General features: G+C 43.4%; 1 protein-coding gene across 6 annotated transcripts in view; it reads right to left on the reverse strand.

Moving 5' to 3' along the window:
• The window catches only part of LIFR (LIF receptor subunit alpha), a 117470-nt gene that overhangs the window by 49032 nt on the left and 43178 nt on the right, over positions 1-25260 (reverse strand). For 4 of the 6 annotated variants that reach the window (XM_070476602.1, XM_070476601.1, XM_020869346.2 and 1 more), the window contains 3 exons: positions 4784-4932; positions 3049-3163; positions 473-609 (listed from right to left, as the gene is read on the reverse strand). In XM_070476602.1, the coding sequence (XP_070332703.1) occupies positions 473-609; positions 3049-3163; positions 4784-4925 (394 nt within the window). In that variant the 5' untranslated portion in view covers positions 4926-4932. Of the gene's footprint in view, positions 1-472; positions 610-3048; positions 3164-4783; positions 4933-10336; positions 10422-24915; positions 25004-25260 lie in introns of those variants that run through there. The other 2 variants (XM_020869348.2, XM_020869345.2) reach the window with 2 other exon arrangements.

Here is a 25260-nt window from a genome sequence, read left to right on the forward strand (position 1 = left end):
CTCTTGGGGAGCCTATTTTCTTGTAAGGGAAACACACACAGGGAACACCTACTTACATAATAAATTATTTATGCAATTGTGAGAAATGCCATAAAAGAGAAAGACAGACAGCCAAAAGGAATGGGGTCTCCTCTGGGCAGGGATGGTCAATGACTAGTTCCTTGAGATGGCTGAAGAATTCTGAAAGGCGTGCAGGAATCAACAAAGTAGACGGGGAGGAGGAAAGCTTCCAACTGTGGGAAGGACCTTAACCTCTACAGCATCTATCTGCTTGACCAGAGGAAGAATTTGCTTTCATCGTGATCTTGCCTGTGCTCCACAGTTGGAAGTGTGATCACTGGGTACATGGAAGTATTAGTATAACAACAGATATCAAAGAACGGTACATGTCTGTCAACAATAAAGCACTTAAATACTAACAAAGGCACCATTCTGAGATAGTTTCAAAGCAATTTTCTTTTCAAATACTTACAAACATTTTTTTCATTTAGTATGAATTTACTTTTGGAACTTCCAAACCCATATAAAGGGTTTACTGTTATTTCATAATCACCAGGTAAAAGAGGTGGGATTTTAATATCTTTCTCCAATTGATAACAAGAATGGGACCTGAAATATAAGAAATCAAAATTCAATTAGCAGATAAAATTGAGTTCAATTTTCATAAAAGTTGACAAAAGATGCACTGAAAAACACTTTATGTTCTTTTGTATAGAAAAATATGACAGGTCATGTTGCATTTCAAGACTGAAAAAAGAGAGTAAGTGCTAAGTCCATCAAAGTAGAGGTGGTAAAACTAACCAGACTGGATCAGAAAGTAGAGAGAGTAAGCAGAGATGATTCTCTCCAGAAACTCAGGATTTCATCGTGCCCTTCAGAGCCCCACCCCAACTTTCTCTGCGCAGGTTTGTCCCCCACTGTGGACCACACCATCACAGGGTTCCCATCACTGGGACTTCAACCCAGCCTGTCTGCTCCCCTGTCCTGGCTCGCGGTTCAGTCATACAAAACACTCTCATCAGCTCTGCTTGCAAAGAGCTTCTAGTTCCCACCCATTACCTCTCAGACAAAAGTGAGTTTTTCCTCTGTGGTTCCATGGGCTTTTGTATCTTTACAGGGCATGTTCACACACTCTGCTATTCACATACATTTCTAACTTCCCGTCAAAATTTTAATTCAAGCAAAAGGACTTTGGGTGCCTTCTGCATCCCCACCCTGTTCCGCACAGGCTTCCTCACATTATACACTTAGGACTGAGGACTTGAAAGGGTCGGCTCGCCTCCTCTCAACCTCACCTGTGAGGTTTCTTTATGCACCAGCAACACAAAACCACCTGAATTCTATAAATCAGGCTTTTCACACATTGATACCATTGTATCCAATATCCTCCCCGGCTGGAATGGCTTTCTGTCCTATTTCTGCTGAGCAAATTGAGTATTCCTACTCCACAACTATGCTTCTGACAGCCTCTCTGGACCTCACACTGCTTAGTCAGTGCTCCCTCAGACCATCACAGACAACTTCCATCAGCACTTAATCCACAGCATCGTTATGATCTGCTTCTTGTGAACTCCTGGGGCCAGGATAACTTCCTCTCTGGGGGGCCTGCAGTGGTTATTAGTGCGATTTACCAGATTTTTCGGATTCTCCCCTTCTGGGTTCAAAGGAGGATGGCCCTTCCCTACTCCTCTGAAGCAAGGTATGGCCATGTGACACTGTTCATGGAGAAACTAAGTGAAAGTCACATCTCTCACATCAGGAAGGAAGCTCTGAAAGGCTGTGCTCCCCTTCTGCCTCGTCCCAGTGCATTAAAAGATGAGGGTCCACTGGCCTGGGTCCTTGAGGGCAGGACAAGGGGCAGAGATGCCAGATGACCCCATGATAGACACAAGACACAATCAAGAGTAATCCTTTATTTTCACTGCAGAAAACGACAATATAAAACCTGAGGGTTGTCTCTGCAACAAAACCAAGCTCAACTTAGCTGATAAACGACCACAACACTTAGACTAAGGCTCGAAAAATCTACATGCACTGGGAGAAAACCTGAGTGTACTTAAATCCACATTTATGTCACTTTACAATAGGACCACTCATCAGCACACTGGTGCTTGGAGCTCTGTACCGAACTTCTCTGGCATTGCTAAACAGCTCTGAGGCTTGCTGGGGTCAAGGAGGAGCATGCAGAGTGTTCCGGCTTGCAGACACCCTGAGGGCTTCCACTGCAGGCCCCGGGACTTGTAGCTACCACAGGGTCACCTGAGAGGGTAAGGTGGTGTAACAGAATCTGCCACTTGTCTCTCAGCAGCCCCTCCCCACTCCTCTGAGTGACATTATCCCAGGTTTACTCAGGCACATTGCCATCAGCTCTGAGAACACATCACCCAGCCTCTCATGCAAACAGGTGTGACCCCTGGATGAAGGTTCTGCCAATGAGATGGAGGCAGACATCTCTTCAGGGAGTCTCTGAAGAAAATCACTTCTCCCTGAAGAATATCATCCTTCCTGTCCTTCCTGCTTCCTGGAACACAGACATGACAGTCACCCTGGAGCATCATCGTGAACCAGGAGATCACACACTCAGGAGGGCAGAGTACTACGGGAAACAGGAAATTGGGTCTCTCGTGGCCATGTGCACCCACATCAGCCCTGAACTGCCCACTCCGGACCGTTTACGTGACAGTAAATGCCTGTCTATCAAACTGCTACTACTGACATTTTCTACTGGAATCTTAACTTGAACCTCACTGATACAGGCAGACATTGGTTTAGGACAGACCAGTAAAACTTCCCCACAGCTTATCAGAACCCACAGCCCATGAGAAGTGTGTCCCATACTCAAAATTCCCACAACAAAAGAATCAGTCATGGCCAAGAGAAGGGTTTGTTTCCACCCTGACTGAAGTTAAGAGTCACTTTTTTAGGAAATAGAAAGCCAGGATTTAAAATTTCTTTTAAAAATTTCCAGAATAAAATCTTTATATTCTAAAATGAAAGACAAGGAACCTTTAGGTTATAACTGTAAATTAACCAAAGTATTTCCATTACCGGTTTTCAATGCAAACTTCATAAGCAGCACCACGACCTGTTCCAGAAGGTACTCTCCAAGAACAGTTCCACACTTGTAAATTGTTAGTTACACACTTCAAATCAGGAAGAGTCCCTAGAGAAGGAGAAACAACACACAACACACACATACACACACACACAAAATGCATATTAATTTAACTGCACTGTAAAGGTCAACAAGTCAAACCATCCCCAGGTCTAAGTACAAGCTATGCAGGGCCCCAGTTCTTTATGCCGAGATGAACCTGCAGTCACAGGAGGTGACTGCTTTTCTATTTCTTTTTTTGTAGCTTTGATTTAAAGAAGCTAGCAAGTAAACTGATGAAAGTGGGCCAACCACTAGACCACTTAGGGGTTAGGCCTCTCTCAAAAATTCCACTTCCAGGCAACTAATATAAATAGAGGGAGTGACTGTACAGATTCGATGAAGGGACCAACAAAGGGCCTGGGAGAATTTTAATCTACAGTGACCCCATCTGCAAAAAAACAAAAAAAAAATTTTTTTTAAAGTAACTCTAAGACTCTAAGTAAAAATAAAAACTATGTATCTCTTATACCACAAACATAGCTTCTAAGCACTCCTAACTACTACTGCTTCAGAGCTTGTTACCAGACTGCCACCTATACAGAAATCCCACAGCCAATCTTTAGGTTTTTATGAAGTACATCATATACATGGTAATAAACTCACTTGAGTCTCTGGAAAATAGATATTTCGTGTAGGCCTAAACAACTAAAAGGTGACAAGTAATTCAGATTATAGTCCTAATAGTACTGACTGACGCAACACTGGCTCATGGAGTGCATAAACACTATACAATGAAAAACTGTCACTCTAAAAAGACAAGGGAAAAGAAAGAGAGCAGAGGACAGAAGGGGGGAAAGTGGGTGGAAAAATGGAAGGAGGGAGAAAAGCGAAGGAGGGAAAGCAAGCAGAGTGTGAAAAAAGGTATTCTATCTCAGACTCTCCATATAAATATCTATTAAAAAGGCATCTTTCTTAATTTTTACATATTACTGGTATGATATTCACCATAGCAATAAATTATAAAGCTATAAGATAGAAAACAAAAACATCAGAAACACATTATAAATCATTAGTAATATAATAATGCTATTTAATAGTAATTTGGGGGAAAGAAAAGGTATATTTAATTATGAAAATAATATAAAAACTAAGCTCAGAGACAGAGGATGAAAATGTTCTTTGTACGGTAAGCTAGGTAACACCTACAAACATTCTTAATGCTTTTAAATAAGATGAAAATGAATAATATAAAATTTAAAGTAGATATGAAAGGCAAAATTACAGACAGAAAATAGACCAGTGTTGGCTGGAGGTGGGGAAGGGAGGGGCTCACAGCAGAGGCGCAGGGTCATTTTCTGGAATGATGGATCTGCCCTGAATCTTGACTGCACAGGTGGTTACGTGACTGTATGCATTTGTCAAAACTAATAGAAATTTATCCTAAAAGGGTGAATTTTATTTTATTCTAACAGGAAGTCACACCTTACTTTTTTAAAGGGGAAAGAATACTTAAATCTATCTCTTTATGGGCCTTTTTAAAAGAAACCAAAAGTACATCTTAAAACATGACAAAGAAATGAAGTTTAACCACAACCTGAAGGGTTCAATATAGACTCAAGATCACTTCCTAATGAAAACAGTAACGACACTGCAATCAGTTATCTTCTCTGACTCTCACGCACTTACTTTTTTCCTGGCTGTTTACTCGATTTGTTAAATACAGAAGCAGAACTGTTAATAAGAGCCACTGGAAATCTGAAGTCATCCTCATTCTTTTGCTGTCCACCAGCCAGGATGGTCGTTTCAAACATAAAGAAATGTCCAGCATCTGTGTACTGCAATCAGTTAAGGAGAAGAATTTCAAATGGTGTTCAAGCTGGTTCAAGACACTCCTTATCCTGTGCACATCAACACTGAAAATGGATACTGACAAATACCAAAACCTGCTAAGCATTAAAGCCATGGAGAGACAACTAGACTCGGCTGCCCTGGCCTTGGGGGACGTGCCAGTCGGACACAGCTGCTGCTCCGGGAGCTGTTATAGGGTCAGTTTTCAAATGATAGGCTTCAAGTTCAAGATTACAACAGAGCACATATTTATCAACCCTCAGTACTGCTAGAATAGAGAAAATCAGTGCCTAAAACCGAGGTCTTCACAATTTTAAGTGATACATGAAATGGCATTTTTCATTAGTATGTATTAACTTTTACAGTCACTTATTTACGACAAGCAATACTAGTTTTCTTTTCCATGTACACTGCAATGTTAAGTTTCTTATTTCACGTACTTTTAAACAGTTTAAAGAAAATAGTAGGGTCATTAGTTACATATGGGGGATTGCAGATGTGACAAAAATACCAACAGTGACACACAAATGACTGAAATGTAACAAACGCTCCAGCAGCTCCAGCGGGAAGCGACCATTGGTAAACGAGATTTTAACCCGTATCTGCTGAAAACCGAAAGCGCAAGGATGAAGTGACGGGCCCTGGTGGGCAGTAGGGAGGGGCTGCATCAGAGGGAGGCGCTGTTCAACCCAAGAGCTCCCAGAGGTACCTGTCAGCCTACCCAGCACCAGGTCCCCCTCTAGACACCAGAAACTGAGCCAGACAAAGTCTCTGCCATCAAGGGCCTTAGATGCAAGTTCTGGAGATACCTAAGTAAACAAGGAAGAAATTTAAGGTCCTGATACAAACTTTAAAAACCAGAGTAAGTCGATGTGCATGAAAGTGTGTGAGTGGTGGTCTATTATCTGGGCTGGGATGTGACTGACCAGAAGCCTGCCATGATAAGATCAGGGAAAGAGTGGCAAGAGCAAATACAAGGACCCTAAGACAAGGACAGCTCACCAGGTTCAAAAGTCAGGAAAAGGGGCTGAGAGGACGTGGGCTGGTCAGGCCACAGAGAGCCTGAGGTCATCTAAAGGACACAAGCTTTTATGGGATTGAGATATAAGCCACTGGAGTGTTTTCATCAGGGGAGACCCACAATTTGATCTGTACTTTGGGAAGTTTTCTCTCGCTTCTACATGGAGAACAGACTCTAGGGGAGAACGGAGGCTGGGGAACCAATGTCCAAATAAGATAACCAGTGGTGAGGACTAGGGTTCTAAAAATGGAGGTGGTGAGAGGCCATCAGATTCAGGATCTGTTATAGAGATGGGGGACCTTACAAGCCATTATAGGCAGGGCAGGGTGGTGGTTAAAAACAGGTTCTGAATCGCAGCTTCTGTACCTACTGTATAACTTGAACCACTCTATGCTTCAGTTTCCCCATTGGTAAAGTAGGGATGATAACTGTATCTTTCTTCTAAGTCTGTTGTGAAGATTAAATTGTAAATATATGCAAATCACTTGGAATAGTGCCAATGACATATAAGTGCTATAAGTGTATTTTGTATATTATGAAAGGTGAAGAGAGAAGTCAAAAGTGACTACTAGATTTGGTGGAAAAAATAACACTGGATGGATACTGCATGCTCAGTCACTCAGTCATGTGTGATTCTTTGTGAGCCCATGGACTGCAGCCTGCCAGGCTCCTCCATCCATGGGACTTTCCAGGCAAGAATACTGGAGTGCGCGGCAATGTTCTACTCCAGGGGATCTTTCCAGCCCAGGGACCGAACCCATGCCTCCTGCACTGGCAGGCAGATTCTCTACCACTGAGCCACCTGGGAAGTCCCTGGGTGGAGGTGCTGTGCTTGGTCGCTCAGGCATGTCTGACCCCATGACTGCAGCCTGCCAGGCTCCTCTGTCCATGGGGATTTTCCAAGCAAGAATACTGAAGTGGGTTACCATGTCCTACCCCAGGGGACCTCCCCGACTCAGGGGTTGAACCCAGGTCTCCCACATTGAAGGCAGATTCTTTACCAACTGAGCTACCTAGCAAGCTCAAGAATACTGGAGTGGGTAGCCTATCCCTTCTCCAGGGAATCTTCCCAACCCAGGAATCGAACCAGGATCTCCTGTATTATAGGTGGATTCTTTATCAGCTGAGATACCAGGGAAGCCCTATTGGATGGACAGTGGTACCATTTAAGTTCTCTCTGAATGCATGAAGATGGAGGCAGTGATTCATGAAGCCAAAGCTCAAGGATTTCAAGATCTGTTACAGAAGTCAACTTTGACATGCTCCTATGCCCCACTCCCAATAGAAGTGTCCTCCCTGCAGAACACCAAAGAAATGTTGAGGACACATAGCACTAGCAAAGACATGGCTGTCAGAGGAAAGCCTTTCACAACTGACCCTGATGCATTCCTCTGAGTAACGATGTTCCCGTCCACTGTTACTGAATGAAACTTGCCAGCCAACAAGTCCTCAAAGTATGCTGAAAACTCCTTGTCAGACCTAATATTACCTCATTTGTATATTGGAATAGACAACTAAGGATCATAAAACATATAAGCAAAGCCTAAATCATTAAAGAGAAATTCAGGATAAAAAGTATCACCAAAAGGAAAATAAAAATTACTCCCAGAGGAAATAGGGATCAGGAAAACTGGAAACACACACACATACACACACACAACAAACAGAAAACCACCTCTAAATAGTATTCTCTGAGGAGGCATGGCACAGTCATAAAAATAAGAAGAGGATGCAATAAAAAAGGAATAATAAGAAACAGAAATAGCTCTTACACATTACATACATTGGCTGATATTAAAAGACTTCTAATGAAAGATAAAACATTGAGTAATCTTCAGAATAAACAAAAGACAGAAAAATGTGAGAAGAGAGATGAGCAACAGGAAACTGGGGGAAAAAACACAGTGATTGAACATCTGAAAAACTGGAGCCTACTAACAAGAAAATTCAAGAAACACGTGTCTTAGTGAAAGCAAATGACAGGATGGCTGCCTGTTAACTGCTGAGCACTGTCACACAGTCTTAACCAAACAGATACGAGGGACAAGCATACAATTCAAGTGTTCACCATTAGTTCTGGATGAATAACTTCCTAATCAATCACAGGGTTGCTAAGTTTACTTATTAGAATGAAAATACACTCATGGAATGTCTAAAATCCCAATTGCTAAAGTCAGGTGGTGTGTACAGCAGTAGCTGAATAAAGAGACCACATATGACCATGCCATGACCAAAACAATCACAACCCATACTCACAGACTGGCTATACGCTATCTTAAAGAAAACAATCCTGCACTATAAGATTACATTTGTTATAGAAAAGAGGGGAGTGTCCCATGAAGTGGCAGGTGGGGGATGGAGGCGGCTGAGGAGAGCTCTGGATGGGGATGTTGTGGACTTAAGACTTTCATCCTGGCTCCATTACTGATGATGGTGTGACTGAGCGCAAATCACTCAATCACTCCTGGCTTCAGCCTTAACCAGGGCAGCATGGAGGCAGGCTCTGCCCAGGGTGTCTATTGGAGATTCCCCTCCTGGCTTCAGCCTTAACCAGGGCGGCGTGGAGGCAGGCTCTGCCCAGGGTGTCTATGAGAGATTCCCCTCCTGGCTTCAGCCTTAACCAGGGCAGCGTGGAGGCAGGCTCTGCCCGGGGTGTCTATGAGAGATTCCCCTCCCGGCTTCAGCCTTAACCAGGGCGGCGTGGAGATAGGCTCTGCCCAGGGTGTCTATGAGAGATTGTCCTCCCGGCTTCAGCCTTAACCAGGGCGGCGTGGAGGCAGGCTCTGCCCAGGGTGTCTATGAGAGATTCCCCTCCCGGCTTCAGCCTTAACCAGGGCGGCGTGGAGGCAGGCTCTGCCCAGGGTGTCTATGAGAGATTGTCCTCCCGGCTTCAGCCTTAACCAGGGCGGCGTGGAGGCAGGCTCTGCCCAGGGTGTCTATGAGAGATTGTCCTCCCGGCTTCAGCCTTAACCAGGGCGGCGTGGAGGCAGGCTCTGCCCAGGGTGTCTATGAGAGATTGTCCTCCCGGCTTCAGCCTTAACCAGGGCGGCGTGGAGGCAGGCTCTGCCCAGGGTGTCTATGAGAGATTGTCCTCCCGGCTTCAGCCTTAACCAGGGCGGCGTGGAGGCAGGCTCTGCCCGGGGTCTCTATGAAAGATTGCCCTCCCGGCTTCAGCCTTAACCAGGGCGGCGTGGAGGCAGGCTCTGCCCGGGGTGTCTATGAGAGATTCCCCTCCCGGCTTCAGCCTTAACCAGGGCGGCGTGGAGGCAGGCTCTGCCCAGGGTGTCTATGAGAGACTGCCCTCCTGGCTTCAGCCTTAACCAGGGCGGCGTGGAGGCAGGCTCTGCCCAGGGTCTCTATGAGAGATTCCCCCGAGTTGGGCAGGGATATTCCGCCCCTGTGGGCAGGCATGAGCACACTGTGCCAGCAGCCCCATGAGGGACTCCACTGAGCAGGTCTGTGAGGGTCAGGGTCGGGGTGCTCAGGAACAGAAGAATCAACGTCACCGTCACCAAGGCCAGCTTGACTGAAAGTAGCCAAGATGATAAAAAGGACTTTCTTGTTACAACATTTACACAGAAAACCTTGAGTAAGACATTTAGGCCATACAGTATCAATGTGCTCATAAAATATCTGACTTCTCTACCAAAGGGACTGACTGGAGGCTGGAGCAACACACGAACAGAGCTTTCCAGTGAACAGGAAAATGAGGACACAGGACACTTTCTACTCCCTCCTGACACATACACTGTCAGAACTTACTTTTTCCACCAATGCCTTATTCCTTAGAGGAAAGCGTACCTTTTATTGAATTTCAGGAGCTAATTTTCAAAACTAGGCAAGCTGTCTCTCGACACATAGAAGAACACACATGTAAACGCCAAGGGTAACAGGGGAGAAATCACACAGGCAGGTGCCAACTAGAACCCTGTGTCCTTGCATGGGGCAGAGCCACCTGCTTGAAAAGTGGCAGCCAGATTTTCTTCTTTTTCAAGACTAGGTAGAAATCTTGGATTTTACATGAAATACTCAAATTTTTAAGCATAAGCAGCTCATTCATATTTTTCAAACATCCTAAAGGCCAAACAGTGGACTCATAGAAAAGGCCCCGATGCGGGGAAAGAATGAGGGCAGCAGGAGAAGGGGGAGACAGAAGATGAGATGGCTGGATGGCATCACCGACTCAATGCACAAAGCTCTAAGCAAACTCTGGGAGACAGTGAAGGACAGGGAAGCCTGGAGTGCTGCAGTCCATGGGGTTGCAAAGAGTCAGACACGACTTACTGACTGAACAATAACGAAAGGCCAAACAAGGTATGTCTTTGGGCTGCCCAAGGGCTACCAGTGTGTCTCTTGAGTGATGTAATTACCTTAAAGGATTCCAAAATGTCGACAAATCCTTCTGTTCAGGAAAACTGATCACGCAGAATCAATTTAAAAACTGCTGAACTGGAAAAAAAAAAAAGGATCTATCTTTTGCTTGTTTGTCCCCATGCCTTTGAACGTATCAGCCTGGAGTGTGTATCCTGAGAGCCAGGGTGCAGAGCTCGGCCCGCCCCCACAAAAGCTCCACACAGGTGCTGTTTTCGTTCTCCTAGGCTCTGAGAGCTCTGCCTCCAGGATGTGTGAGGTCCAAGATCTTTCTGCTGAGGACAGTTAGAAAAAAAAAAGTGGAGAAAAGCAAAGCGAAAGGCAGAAGAGCACCAGAAACTGCAGTCCTGATAAACTCTGTTTAGTTGTGATAGACTGTTGTTTTTTTTTTTCTTTTCAGGGGGTGAAGGGGAGACAGGAGGGCAGAGAGGGGGTAGGAATGTGACAGAGAATGACTGAGCGTATTTGGCTGACACAAATCTATCCTGCCCTGAGACAGGGCTTGAGAAACACCTGCTTAGGTGGGGGGAGGTGAGTAAAAACCCAAAGCATCTTTACCTTGAGCCCCATCCTTGTCATCACAGTGAGATAACTCCCCTGTCATTAACTCACCAAAGGAATGGGATACTTGAAGGAGAAAGCCGCTTAACTCTAAGATAGCAAAACAATTGTGTAAGCAGGTGGCTAAGTCTGCAGGAGAGGAGATGTCTGGATGGTCACCCCGAGCAAGGTTCACTGGATGGAAAGCAGACTACTGCTGGGTCCAGGCCTCCCAGTGTCCCTTTCCTTACTGTTTTCTATTAGGGAAGATAAAAAATCACAAAAAAAAGAAAAAAAAAAAAACCCCTGTGATCATCATCCACTTTCCTAATTCCACTTCTCACTTGGACCCCCTACTCACAAGATCTCAAGTTTCTCAAGCTCAGCCCTCTGGAGAAGGCTCCCCAGGAACAGAAACTGCAGGTAGGTAGACTCTACTGTATTATTATAGTCAAGTGCAGGGATTTAGGTAAAATGAGACGTACCCATGGAAAACACCAACCTGGCTGAACTGGGAGCGGAGGCGCAGTGAGGAGAGGAAAACACAGACTTCTCAACTCTGAGAGCTTAAAGGCCGTCTTCCAAAAGTGGACTGAGAATTATTTCCACATTTGAATTCTATACTCAAACTACTAACTGAGAGAATGAAATACATTTTAGAAGGACATACCAGATCTCAGAAGATACTTCTTCCTTGCGGCCATTTTTTGGAGGCTATTAGAGGATGCTGTCTGTTGTTGTTGTTTAGTCACTAAGTCGTGTCTGACTCTTTGCCACTCTATGGATCATAGCCCACCAGGCTCGTCTGTCTATGGGATTCTCCAGGCAAGAATACTGCAGTGGGTTGCCACTACCTTCTACAGGGGAATCTTCCCCTCCTAGGGATCAAACCAGTGTCTCCTGTATTAACAGGTGGGATTTACCCCTCTGATCTCTTTCCAGGTCACACTAAGATGGATTCCATTCTCCTAGCTGTCCGGACCCCTCCATGACCCTGTCTATTTGTGTCTTTTCCCTTCTGCCTGGTGTCCCCTCTGTGCTCCTTTCTGCCACCCTCTGCTCAGTTCACCTGGGAGACTCCTGCTGGGTAGCAGGATGAGCTCACCATCACCTCCGTGATCCCTCCCGGGATTCCCTGAAGGTCTGCTGCTCCTTCTTCTGCTTCCATGACACCGTGATTCCATCTCCACGACAGGGGCTGCACAAACTCTGGCCTCTGGACCAGACAGGACCCACCTCAGCTTTTAGAAATAAAGTTTCACTAGACAGAGCCAAGCCCATTTGTGTACACAGGGCCCATCACATCACTGCACTGGGACTGAACGGCTCCCACAGAGACTGCGTGGCCAAGCCTAAAATACCGACCATCTGGTCCTTTGTAGAAAGTCTGCTGGCCCCTTCCCCATTCTGCAATTCTTCCCTCAGACTACAAGCTCCTTGAGAGAAAACACTGTCTCTCTCTTCACTGCAAGCCATGCCCCCCTACTCCCGCCTTGGATGAGCACAGTGCCCGGCACTGAGCAGACACTCACAATTCCAGCTGGCTGACTGGTGAAGGAACACCAAGGGATACATGAATACGCATACGTCTGCACACTATGCTTTGGCTGCTGGCTCCACACTAACTCATGGACTACCAACACTGCGAACATAAACTGGAGATGTAGTTCCCATCCCACGCACTCAGGTGCCCCAAGGCACAGAAGGAAATGAACTTGGGTATGACATTACAGTTTAAATTTTTGGAGGTAACAAAGGGACATCTGTCCAACACTGTGAGGACCTTCAGTTCAGTGTGGTTCAGTCTGAACACTAGGTCATGCCACAGTCCTCTCCATGGCATCCTATCTTTGTAAAGCAGAAGGGAAGGCTTGTTGGATGCTGTGATGAAGCGTAAGCACCACCCAAAGATCAATGGAGAGCTGTGGAAACGAGGCTGGCAGTGCCCGATCCATTCCCAAGTTTTGAAAAGTTATGCAGTACACAGCAGATTCATACACATGTCTTTTAAAGAATAAAATAAAGATATTATTTCCTTTAGGTTGATATGCATTATTTTTTCAAACTGCTACTTGAAGTGCCAGGTCATACCCACTTGCTAAGTTGTCAGGACCTAACAAATTCATAAAAAGAACTATAAGGTGTTTCCTTTGACCTGGGGGCACTATAAAAACATCAATGGAACACAAAGGACACTATGGACCAAGAAAACTTGGAATTTACATCAGAGGACAGCTGAAGTGCTCAGGAAATTCCAGTATCTTATTTTAGCCTGCCTTCTGCGTGTGGGAGAGTGATGCTGAAATTCAAGCTTTGCTATGTTGTAAGAATCTAGCTGCTGTTTTTCTGAATTTCCTAGGAATTTTTTATACACTCTCATCCTGATGTTTCGTTTCTTGGGATCCTGACATTCCTGTCACTTTTGGTCATCTTCATTCCAGCAAGAACTTCCCTCTTAATTCAACAGCCTGTTCCTTATCAACTTCAGCATGTGACAATAAATTTGAGCACATCATTCCAGTGCCTAAACTGCTTTGAAGCTTCCCACTGCTCCAACATCAGGGCCTTGTTCCGCCTGGCAGAATGAACCTCCACACTTCCATAGGCCTCAGGTCTCCTCCCAAACCATGACTCTAGGGAATGGCCCCCTCCACCCACCGACATTCTCCACACCCCAACGCTTCCCAAGCTTCAGAGGCCCCTGGAAGCTCCACCCCACTGAAGAGAGACATTCATCCACTCAAATCTCACCTCAGCTCAGCCATAACAGGAGTGACTTCAACAGCCTTCAAGAAATGTCAACGAGCATCTATCAGACAAATAAACTTGTTCTCCCCTGAAACACTCTATTACTACAGTAAAGAAACAACCTGAAGAACATTCCTTCTTATTCAAAAACATGTCAAGAGATCTTCAACATGCAAGAAAGCATGATATAAGCTCACCTTCAGAAAGAAGCAGGAGCAGCTCCATTCCCCAGCCCATGCTTGCCCACACTCTTGCTGTATCAAAGGTTATCTCTTCTTTTCTAAAAAAATTCTAATCTCTTCCAACTGTTAGCCAAAAATCCTTGCTTATGTAATCAAAATACATTTTTGTATGTTTACTGGTGATTTACAATGCTTTATTTGCAAACTGCTTGTTCTATCTTTTGCCTCTCTTTTAAATTAGGCATTATTCCTTACTGCTCAATTAGAAAGAAATATCACAATATGCACATGAACTCTATTATATACATTGCAAATATATATGCCAGTTTGCTTTCTTACTTTCCAGTGAAGTATCTGTTTGACTTTCAGACTTCTTAATTCTGTTCTTTATAGTTTTTGACTGTAAACTTCTTTCTCATGTAAAGATTCTATCAATTGTCACCTTTGAGGAATCCGTAAAATATCTAATCTTTGTCACTGTCTTCAAGTACAATTAAGACTTTTAACATTTTAGACTTGAATCCATATGAAATTAACTGTGGTGAAGAGTAAGGGCCAGGGACCCAGCTCTCCCCTCTCCCCATCAAGGTTACCACGTGCCCCAATGCTGGTTATTAAATAACAGAATCCTTCCCCCACTGACTTGAGATGCAATTAGGACTCCATTCCTTCTCCACTTCCTTCGCGGAACGCCTTGAACCCTTCATCACACCTTCTTTCACTGAACAGCACACTCTTCTTGTGGCTTCAACCATCACTCATAACTAGTGTGCTAATGGTAAAGAACCCGCCCTCCAGTGCAGGAGACGTGAGCGATGTGGGCTCTATCCCTGGGTCAGGAAGATCCCCTGAAGGAGGGCATAACAACGCACTCCAGTATTCTTGCCAGGGAAATGCCATGGACAGAAGGAGGCTGGCGGGCTAGGGTCCATAGGGTGGCAGAGAAGGACACAAAGGAAGCAACCTGGTATGGCATGGCGTAACTAGTGGCTTTTAAATATGTATTTCCAGAATTGTTATCCTCCCGGTTACAGACTAAGCATCGACTGGGCAACTCCTCATCTGCAGAAACCCATGCAAATGAGGTCTGTGAGGAACGCCAAAATATTCTGATGCTACATACCCACTAAGATATTTTACAGATTCCTCAAAAACTCCCCATGTGCAGAATTAAACTCACTTCCCCTTCCAAACCTACCCCTTGCCGAATCCTATTCCCATGCACGGCACCAGCTTCTCCTGGGTCACTCAACTTCCCCCCACTCCTTCTACCTGTTCACCAGTTCTACCTCCAAAACATGCCTTGACTCTTTGCCCTAGAACCTACCCCTACTTCCACCCGCACTGCTCTGGTAGACCCTCATCAGAATCTCTGTCACAGGTCACTCACATCACTACCTGATTAATCCCACTGCCTTGGGCATGGGCCTCCCACACAGTGGGAATCTTCCACATCTTCCACAGTGACTCACCTAGCTCTGAAGACCATCTAAGTTTCATCATTCATCCAAACTCTAGGCTGAATGCCTGGAGGCTTCACATCTACCGCCCTTCTACCCCTGTCCCTGGGGCATCTCTGCCTCCTGGCTCTTTCCAAGACCCTCATGTCCAGATACTGATGGTCTCCTGTTGTTCCTGCTGCATCCTGTTGCATTTCTACTTTGGTCATTTATCACATCATACCAGGCATCTCAAAGATTATTCTTGCCCTCCTTCCCACCCCCATTAAAAGTTCTCTAAGAGCAGAGATTTGTCTTAACAACACTCCTGAGTCTAAGAGAGCTTTATATGCAATACACGTTTATTTAGTGAACTGAACAAATCCACCCAAATGGCATCTTGGGCAAGGACTTACTATTGTCATCAAAATATTTTTTGATGACACCCAATTATTTCTTTACATTCTGAAGAGAAAGCTGAATGCTATGTTTTTGAATGCACCTATCTGCTATAGATAAATTTATGAATTAAAAAAACAGTATTGGCTCACACTGCTAGAGGATTTTTTAAAAAAACAGATGAAATGAAAACTATCCTTAAAGCTCTTTCTAAACTCTAAAATGAAAAAATTGATTATTATGTCATAGTTCTGAGCTGCTGAAATGGTGGGTTTAGCTGAGTCAACCTCAATATGTAATTCATAACTACTATTTTTCAGATATCATGCACTGTTTATTATTTATAATAGGCAAGGCACTATTTTAAGTTCTTCAAATCCAAGAGTGGATTTAATCCCCATAACAACATTATGGAGGTCGTTATCATGATTGTCCTTCTTTGTATAACAAGAAAAATGAGGCACAGAGAGGTTTCTGACATTTGCTTGAGGTCACACAGCTAGTTAGAAGTGGAACTTGGATTCAGATCCAGGTCTGGCTACAAAGCTCATCTCTAGGCCATTACACTAAATGGGGAGCAGAAGTCACTGAAATGGGGCAGTGGGTCCAGGGCTCCAGTCCCCAGTCCACTCACTTGGGAGCAGGCATGGGGCCTTGGACAAAGCCCCTCATATCTCTAAAATCACACAGCTATGACCCAGGACCCTAGAGCTGTTCTCCTCATGGGATACCTTATCTGTCACGTCTGTGAACTGGGAGATCTAGAATGTGAGCAGGAATGCTGCTCCCCAGCCCTGGCCAGCTGAGCACTGTTCCTGGTGGAAATACCCCTCACTCTACCAAGCCCTTCCAACCATCACAGCAGGCCAAAGGTCAGGCAGTCAGTGTCAGGGGGCAACACGGCCAACAGCTACCATCTTACTATTCTCCTTACAGCTCGAAGTACATTTCCAGTTGGTCAGCTATGACTCAGCAGGTGCTGAGACATACCACAAAGGCCAGGCTGATGAAGGGGGCGACGCTGGCCCCAGGAGTGCAGTGAGGGTGGGAGAGCTGTGGTGGGCAGCCCCCAGTTAGCACCTTACTTCCATATTACCAACAGGCAGGAGAGTCTGGTAGAGTCACAGATCTTCAAGATTTTCACAAAGAGGCAGAAAGAAATGCAGGGTTTTTTTTTCCCCCTTTAATGTGAAATCTTTATTTTTAAATGTTGGCAACTAATTCCTTCTTCAAAAATCAGTAGGTAAGCCAAACAAAACACATTTGCAGGCCAACTACAATTCTTAAGGCACCAGTTAGCAACCTGTTTCAGAATGCATCAGCATGAAAAAAATTCTTGTCGTGCTGCTGAAATAACCCTAAAATATAAACTGTTTGAAGACATATATTTCAGGGCACAGATATTGACCAAAATGTGCCTACATGTTTTCTTAACATTCTTTAGGGTTAGAATTTGAAGATTCCCTTCTCCAAAAGAATTCAAATACCTTTTCAATTGGTTGTATTCTTCAATTCCAGATCGTAATATCCTAGGCATCATTCTAGAATATGAATGCTTATCAAAAAAAAAAAAAAAAACAAATGAAAACTGAAATAAAACCTTGAGCATCTGACCAGGGTTATAAGGTCTTCTAAGTATGAGGAAGCACAGCACTTACCTAATGTTACACTTGAGTCTTCAACATAAGGTGGAGCAGAGTATGACAAAACAGAACCTGAAATAACTGACATTTGTCAAAACTATCCTGGAAAGGGCATTCGATCAGGACAGCAGACGCTATCGACTAGAGACACGTAAGCTTGACGTTGATCCTGGATAAGATTATAAAATGTGTTAGGCAAGGAGCCCTAATTCAACGTAACCCAGTCCCACCTAACCCCTTACTTGACGAGGCCAATGAGCTGGAAAAGCCAGTGTCAGCATCAGACACAAAGGGTTTGGCTCTGAAAAGACTTTTCCTGACATCTGAAAGGTGTTCATAAGCAAGACGGAGGGATACGGGTTGTATAAAAAAGAACAAGGGCTCTTTCCCCAAGTGATCAATTCTACCCAAGAGGTGCTAATTAATCTATGATGCCAAGCTAGATGAAGATTATGAAAAGATGTAGCAGAGTTCTGTTTTCCTTGACATATTCATCAATGAAATGGAAGAAGATACAGGAATCATATTCATCAAATTTGTGGACCAAAAAATGGGTAAATAACAAATATACTGGGTGTAATAATGAAGATTCTTACAATTAATTTAACAAACTAACTCAATAAGATAAATTTAGCATTAATAATTTCAGAGTCTCAAATAAAATGATGTTGATGATAACAATAACACATAAAAAATTGTACAGTTTGGAGGAGGTGTGACTTAGCAGCAACATGTGGGAAAAAAAAAGTAGTGGCTGATGAAGTGGGCCAATAATGTAATAGAATTGCCAAAATAATAAGAGGAGGGACAACTCTACTGTCTACTTATTTTATCATAATGTCTGAAATCTTGTCCTCTTGTGGTATTAAAATTGAGGGATTCATTTCTGTTCTAAAAAATTAGTAAGTAGATAACCTAACATTAAAGTAATACTAATATAAAACATAAGCTATTACTGTTATCTTTGTTACTGTCCAAATTATTATAAATTCTTACTTCAATATAAACAAATCTTTTCTCTCCATTGGTGCAATCTACTCCCTATTTTTTCCCCAGCTTTACTGGGATATAATTTGACAAACAAAACTGTATGGTTGTGAAGCACACAACGTGACGATTCGATATATATATGTGTACACTGTGAGATGATTACCACAACCAAGCTCATGTCACCTCACAGAGGTCTTCTCTTCTGGGTGTAGTAAAAATGCTTAGGATTGACTCTCATAACACATTTCAGGCATATAATACTGTACAGTAGTACTATCTATTGATTCCCAGACTTTATTGATCTCATAACTGAAAATTTTTGCCTTCTGACCAACATCTTTAGCTTAAGTGGCTACGTCCTCACTTCCACTTCACCTACTCTGTTTTATAACCACCCACACTGAGATCACTTGAGTTTTTAAACTTTTAAGGGTAAGACATCAGCAGATCTCCGTTTGAGAGCTTTATTATTTTGTTGTTGTTTTCATTTATTTATATTAGTTAGAGACTAATTACAGTATTGTAGTGGTTTTTGCCATACACTGACATGAATCAGCCATGGATTTACATGTGTTCCCCATCCTGAACCCCCCTCCCACCTCCCTCCTTTAAACACACTAAATGCCTTCACCGACCAGCAGACTCTGGGAGACAGCAAAGAACAGGGAAACCTGGAGGCCTGCACTCCCTGGGGTCGCTAAGAGTCAGACACGACTTAGTCACTGCACAGGAGTTTAAGAAAAAGGTGTGAGGGATTGAGCATGGGAAGAGCAGAGTCATTACTGCTGCTCATGTCATTATTAGGAAATACTGCCTCAACGTTATTAGGAAAATAAAGACAAATTTCTAGGGCCAGGCCTGGCTGGGGCCCTGTTGGGGCATTTCCCTTTGGTCTGCACTCCTGCCAGGTTGCTGGCTTCTTGGATTCCAGGTTGGTGGATTCCCAGGCCTCCCTGACACAACCCTGAGCCACCCTCTGAACCATTGATCTCACATGCCTGAAACGTCCCCTGGCTCTCCCTGGCCTATGGAGAAGGTGCCAGCGGTCATCACAGCAGGAGGCTCTCTGCTGTTGCAAGCCATCTAACTTCAGGCCTTCGCCCGCAGTGGCCCTGTATTCAAGTTCCAACAAAGGCACCAGGCTCCGCTGCCCTCTGCATCACTGCACACCTTACCCTCTACCCAGAATGTCTTTCCCACTCCACTCTTCCTTATCCACTTAACAAGCACCAACTTGTCCTTCAAAACTCAGCTCACGCTGCTCCTGATCCACACCCTTCTCAGTGTTCTTCCTTATGGATTTCCCCAAACTGAGACAAATTTCAGTTGCCAAGCATCCAGTGTGGTCTACCGTGCAGCAGAATTCAGAAGAAAGTAAAAATATCAAACATTTCTTATGGCTTTTATCAAAAGCATAAAGACAAAAGGCAGATTACACCCACTCAGCAACATCTGTGACCTCTTCTGTCGCTGTAAGCATTTGAGTTTCTGATCCCAGCAATGCAGCCCATGGAATGCATGGGTAGAGTAATCACAACTCTGATGATTTGTGAATTGAAAAGTTCCTAAACACAGTTGTCTGTAATTTTATTGAAGCTGGCATTTGAGAAAACAGTGAGTTGGCTAAACTCTACACCTAGCCAACAGAGTCAACAGTCTAATGTCTACAGGTCAACACAGCTTTGTTGTTCTCCATTTACTATTACATACTCAGTGTATCTCACGACAGGTAAAGAGTATTTGTGACAAGGGAGCCCCCCACCCGAATAAAACCAAGAAAGCCAACTGCTGGTCCCAGCAGAGGCCAGGGCAGCAGAGTGGGCCACGGGAAGCAGTGTTACAGATGGAAAAAATGTGAGATAAAGAAGGAAGAAATGTTGGCTTTGCTAGCGGCTCCAATCTGTGACATGACTTCTACATGCATTCTCCACGGGAGTAACAAAAAATGATATATGATACCATCTTATCTTATTAGGCTATATGAGAAAAATAAAATGCAAGGTCAGTATTTGTCATAAAGGTCCTAAGACATTTTTCATGAACACTGAGGGTTTATTTTATATAAAAATATTTAAAGCTGCTACCAACTTTAAAAGAACTCTCCTGACTCAAAAAACAAATTACAAAATTAATGTATTTTGATATATTGTCAAATGGAAACCTCACTTTAAGCTGCAGGTTTTATTGCCTCATGCTCAGTAAGACCACATGCTGGAATTTTTCAAATGGTATATCCATGGATATCCATCCAGCTAAACTCATGAGTAGGAACCTATTTCAGTAATTTTACATAAAATAATCTCAAACAGGCATGTCCTTCACAGAAGATACATAGTAGCAATTTTAAGACTGTTAGCCCAGGATATTCTAATAGATGTGTAACACAAGTTATCACTAAATCATGAGAGAATGTCAAGGTGAAATAACCTAGTCAGCACATCATGTCCTTGGTGGAACAAGCAGGAGGCAGTGTCTGTGTTCATTGAAAAGTAACATCACAACACAGTTTCTTTAAAAACTGTAGGAGAGGAAATGAGGCCCGCTTGGTTGTCAGCCTTGGTAACACAGGTTTGCTGAGTAGGCGTGCCTCCTGGCCGAGGACTGCCCTGGGCACTTTCCATGTCATTTAGCAGTGAGCACGTGTCTGCCCTGGGCACTGCTGCCTATTTGATGCCTACCCACTGACTGGGGGAAAAAGCCCTCAATAGTTGTTGAATGAATGAATCACATTTCATTTTAACAACTCTATGAGTAAAAAAGATTGTACCTTGACATTCAAGAACTTATCATACAGGACTGTTAAAGACGATAACAAAAGGGGGAAAAAAGCTTTTGATTCAAAATAAAATCTCTTGGCAATGGAAAGCACTGCAGTTTTAAAGTAAATAATAACTCATTTCCCAGTGACTGGAAGCAATGAAATATTTCATCAAAATGCCCTAAAATGCTTCTTACAAGAGTTGAAGTTATTCGGCTAAGAAATTTGTCTTGTAGGAATATTGGCCTTAATCATAACAGAACTGTGAGGTCAAGGTAGTATTTACCTAATACATACTAGCTATGGGCACCATGAGCTGGATATTATTATTCCCTTAACAGGTAAGAAATCAGACACAGAACGTGCCCAAGTTCACACAACCAGTAGATCAAAAAGGGAATATATTCTCATTCCCTTCACTACAAAATATGCTTTAAACGTTGGAAATCCAGGAAACCAAAAATGGTTGTTGTTTAGTCGTTAAGTCTTGTCTGACTCTCTGGCGACCTCTATGGACTGTAACCCGCTAGACTCTAAAAATAGTAGTCACCTGTACTTTCAACACAAAACACATAGCATTTGGAGTATACCCTTCCTGGCATTTTCCTACATAACAGGTAGAAAACTGAAGCTCTGACCCACTTGCGCTTACTTGAGCTCTCTCTCTGCCTCTTTCTCCAAGAACAAAAAAAACACTCCTAGATCAACTTACACATACTGTTTTGCAGTTTGCTTTTTCAGTTTACAAACTTGGAATATCTTTCTACATCAATAAATACTTCCCTACCTCAGTGTCAATGAAGAAATGGTTTTCCATTACATATGTATGCCACAATTTATGTAATCAATATCCCTATTATTGAGCATTTAAGTTATTTCTAGTTTATAACTATCATAAGCAAAGCTGCAAAAATCATTTTTGCAAATTAGAGGTTGGGTTTTTTGGTGTACTTTTCATGGAGGTCACCAGAATTTGGAGATGAGGTTTTTCCTAATTTGGGAGAGAACTCCCCCGGCCAATTTTGAGACACCCCACTACGTGGGCTTCCCATCAAGGGACGAATCACTGTGCCAGGAGAAAGCGACTGACAGGAACATGGGGCCCACATGCCTATGCAGGCGAGAACCACTGCTATAGACTGGTCTCCATACACAGGCTTTATTTTTTTTTCCCCTTAGCTTAAATTCCTAGTGGTGGAAATGCCTGACTAAGGGACATGGCACATTTTTGAGGCTTTCTATGAGTAATGCAAAATTACCCTCCTGGAAAGTTGTAACAATTGAAAATACCCACCAGCAGCATTCGAAAGTGACAATCCCCCAAACCTAATAGTTAGCAAGATTTGTTTTTGAACAGTCAAATCCCTATATGGCTCTAAGTTTTAAAAACAGTGAAACTCTTGATAAAATGTATCAAGAGAAAGAGCAGACAATGTGGACAATAAATGTTGGATTTTACAGTACACATGTTTTCAAATACAAAATATAAAACTTTGACAGCACATCCCAGCAAAATGAACAAAATGAATGTTAAAAAAAATCTAGTGACACTGGGCTCTGAAAAGTGCCAAGCCAGTAAGACTCCACATCTTTGTCTTCCCACCTGGTTAATATCAGGCTTCACAGTTGGGCTCTAATAGTTAACATGCTCTATTGTTTACAAGAAAACAAACTCACAAAATTGTATATTCTCTCAAATTTTATAAGTACTATCTTATAGCTAAGGTGCAATCTTAAGTTCTCAAAATTCTTACATATTCACTTAGTCAATAAATATCTGAATGTCTACTGTGGGCTGGGCACTGTTCTATGGAGACACAGCAGTGAACCCCACGGATCCCCTGCTGTTCCAGAGTGGAGCACAGAGCCCTGCAGTTAGGAATTAGCAAATCATAGTTACAATGCCAGTCTGGAACTACTGGATTCTTAGGCAAATGAGAACACCTCTGGGGCTTGGTTTCTTTAGCAGTAAACTTAAGAGTTGACCAGAAGATCTAAGGCCCTTTCTGGCTCTTAAATTCTATACCTTCTTTGGTTTTGTTTGAATGCTTAAGCTCCTATTGCTCCTAAGTACTTTGCATTTTAAGCTATATATAGGACTACATATAGTCCTTCCTTAGAAATCAGAACCAGGCTCTCAGCCCCTTCCTCCCAAATTTTACATCTAGAGTAAAACTCTGGTGATCCAGATAATTTCAAGGGATAATACAGGATCAGGTTCCACTCGGATGAAGATTTATGCTCCCAATTTAACTGTTTCTTTGAAAAAGATCCTAAAATGTTCCTGTTCCTTCGCTTTTGCACTGCACTATAAATACTACAGCAAACATGAAACAGGACCCAGTGGTGTGGCGGCTGGTCTCCAAGCCTGCGGCTGGGACGGCTGGCTCCCAGCTTTAAGGTGGCATGCTGGCAGCTGCAGCACTGGGGTTGTGGTAGTCGAGTCTCACCTCGCTCCAGCTTACCCACACCCCCAATTCACAGGCACATTCTGTCTACAGAATGTCTCTCACCGCCCCACCAGCATTTCTAATAGGAGATATGGGGGCATGCCTTCTGCCACCACTTGTTATTTTCCACCACATGCTCCCACCACCACCATTTCAACTGTCCTCTGATCCAGGGTCTCCTTGGAGAAGCCTGCTTCTGCTAGCTGTGAGAGGACGGCAAGGGGCCTCAGTATCCCAAGCCACCCTTAGGGAAGAACCACAAACGGTCTACAAGCATTAGCACCTTTCTGGGGTCTTCCAGGATACTACCACTTAATAATACAGGTGCAGATTCTCAGCTTTGGGTATGTGATTTCAAGTCTTCCTCTGTACCTGCCCTACAAACCAGAAGAATGTGTAGAGGCAAGGTGTTCTCACATTTCTGCAAAAGTACGTGAAAAATCCACCTACTAAAAGGTTTTCTTCAACTTCCAACATAAAAGCATAAAACAGTAACTGATACACACAACCTCTGCCCACAGAAGCAAAGAGGAGCAGCCAGGACTGGTAAGAATGTATGTGTTGTCAATTGTAGAGAATGGAAAGTCAACCTGGAAGTCCCGCATCGCTACAGTTCACAAAGGAAATGAAAAGGTAGCAGTACCGGTACTTTGACTCAGGCACCTCGGCCTGTTCGTGTTCCAGTGACCTATAAAACAGATGCTTACGGGCTTCCGTTAGTTTGCCTGGAGGGTTTTTGCTGCAAGGAGACTGATGAAAGACAAAAGGAACTTGATTTAAGATTTCAGAGTCACAGAACCCACCCTTTACACAGCATGCGCACAGAGCTTATGAGAGAATGCTGGAAGATAAAATCATCTTACATGGGAGCAACTCTTGGGGTTCAGGGATCAACCAATTAGAACAGGAAATAAAAACATCAAATCCCCTCATTCTGCAAGATCACAGTTCCTGATGTTGGACAGGACCCCAAAAGTCACAGTTAAGAAAAAGACAACAGATTCTAATTAGGCATCTACAACAATTGCTTGGCACAACACTCATTTCCCAAGATTTCAGTTAATCTAAAGGAACATATATTTAGAATGACAAACAGATTAGAAGTTGGGAAGAGGAAATACCACAGTTCCTGATACACCCTAAAATAGAACAGGCACACATTCTTCCTGTGAGAATAAAAGTACCTGCATAAAGTACATATATTTTATGGGCTCATTAGTCTGTAATCTGCCCCCAAAGAATTCAAACATTCACTATACTAAAAAGGCCTCTCAAAGTTTTACACTTAAGCAAAGGGCTAATACACTGAAATCAAAGATGGAACTTCTAACTGAATTACTCAGAAATCACTATAATGTCCTGGAAAATTAGACACATTTTTAAGGCTTCACAGTTTAATTTCAGGGTACAGAAACAAAATGCAACTCACTTAAAGCAACAATGTGAGAAGATGCTTTAACAGTGGGATGCATCTGGTAACGTCAAGGGCCACAGCCAAGATGGAGAAAACTCAGTTCAAAGACTCCCAAATCTAAGTATTTTGAGAAAAACCAGACAAGATTATTTTTTAAAATTCTCTAATTATTAGTTAATTCTCTAAATATTCGCAGCACATTATGACCCAGGCTAAGCAATAAAGAAGCAGCAGATCCACACCTGCCCTCCTGGAGCTTCCAGGTGGAGGAACCCCACCATCCAAGGTCTCTCTCCCACATCACTGAACCTTCCTTGCCATTTGCAAATGCCCAGGACACCCATCCCAGCACCTGCTCTC

This window comes from Odocoileus virginianus, chromosome 14 (assembly GCF_023699985.2).
Source record: "Odocoileus virginianus isolate 20LAN1187 ecotype Illinois chromosome 14, Ovbor_1.2, whole genome shotgun sequence".
Lineage (NCBI taxonomy): Eukaryota > Metazoa > Chordata > Mammalia > Artiodactyla > Cervidae > Odocoileus > Odocoileus virginianus.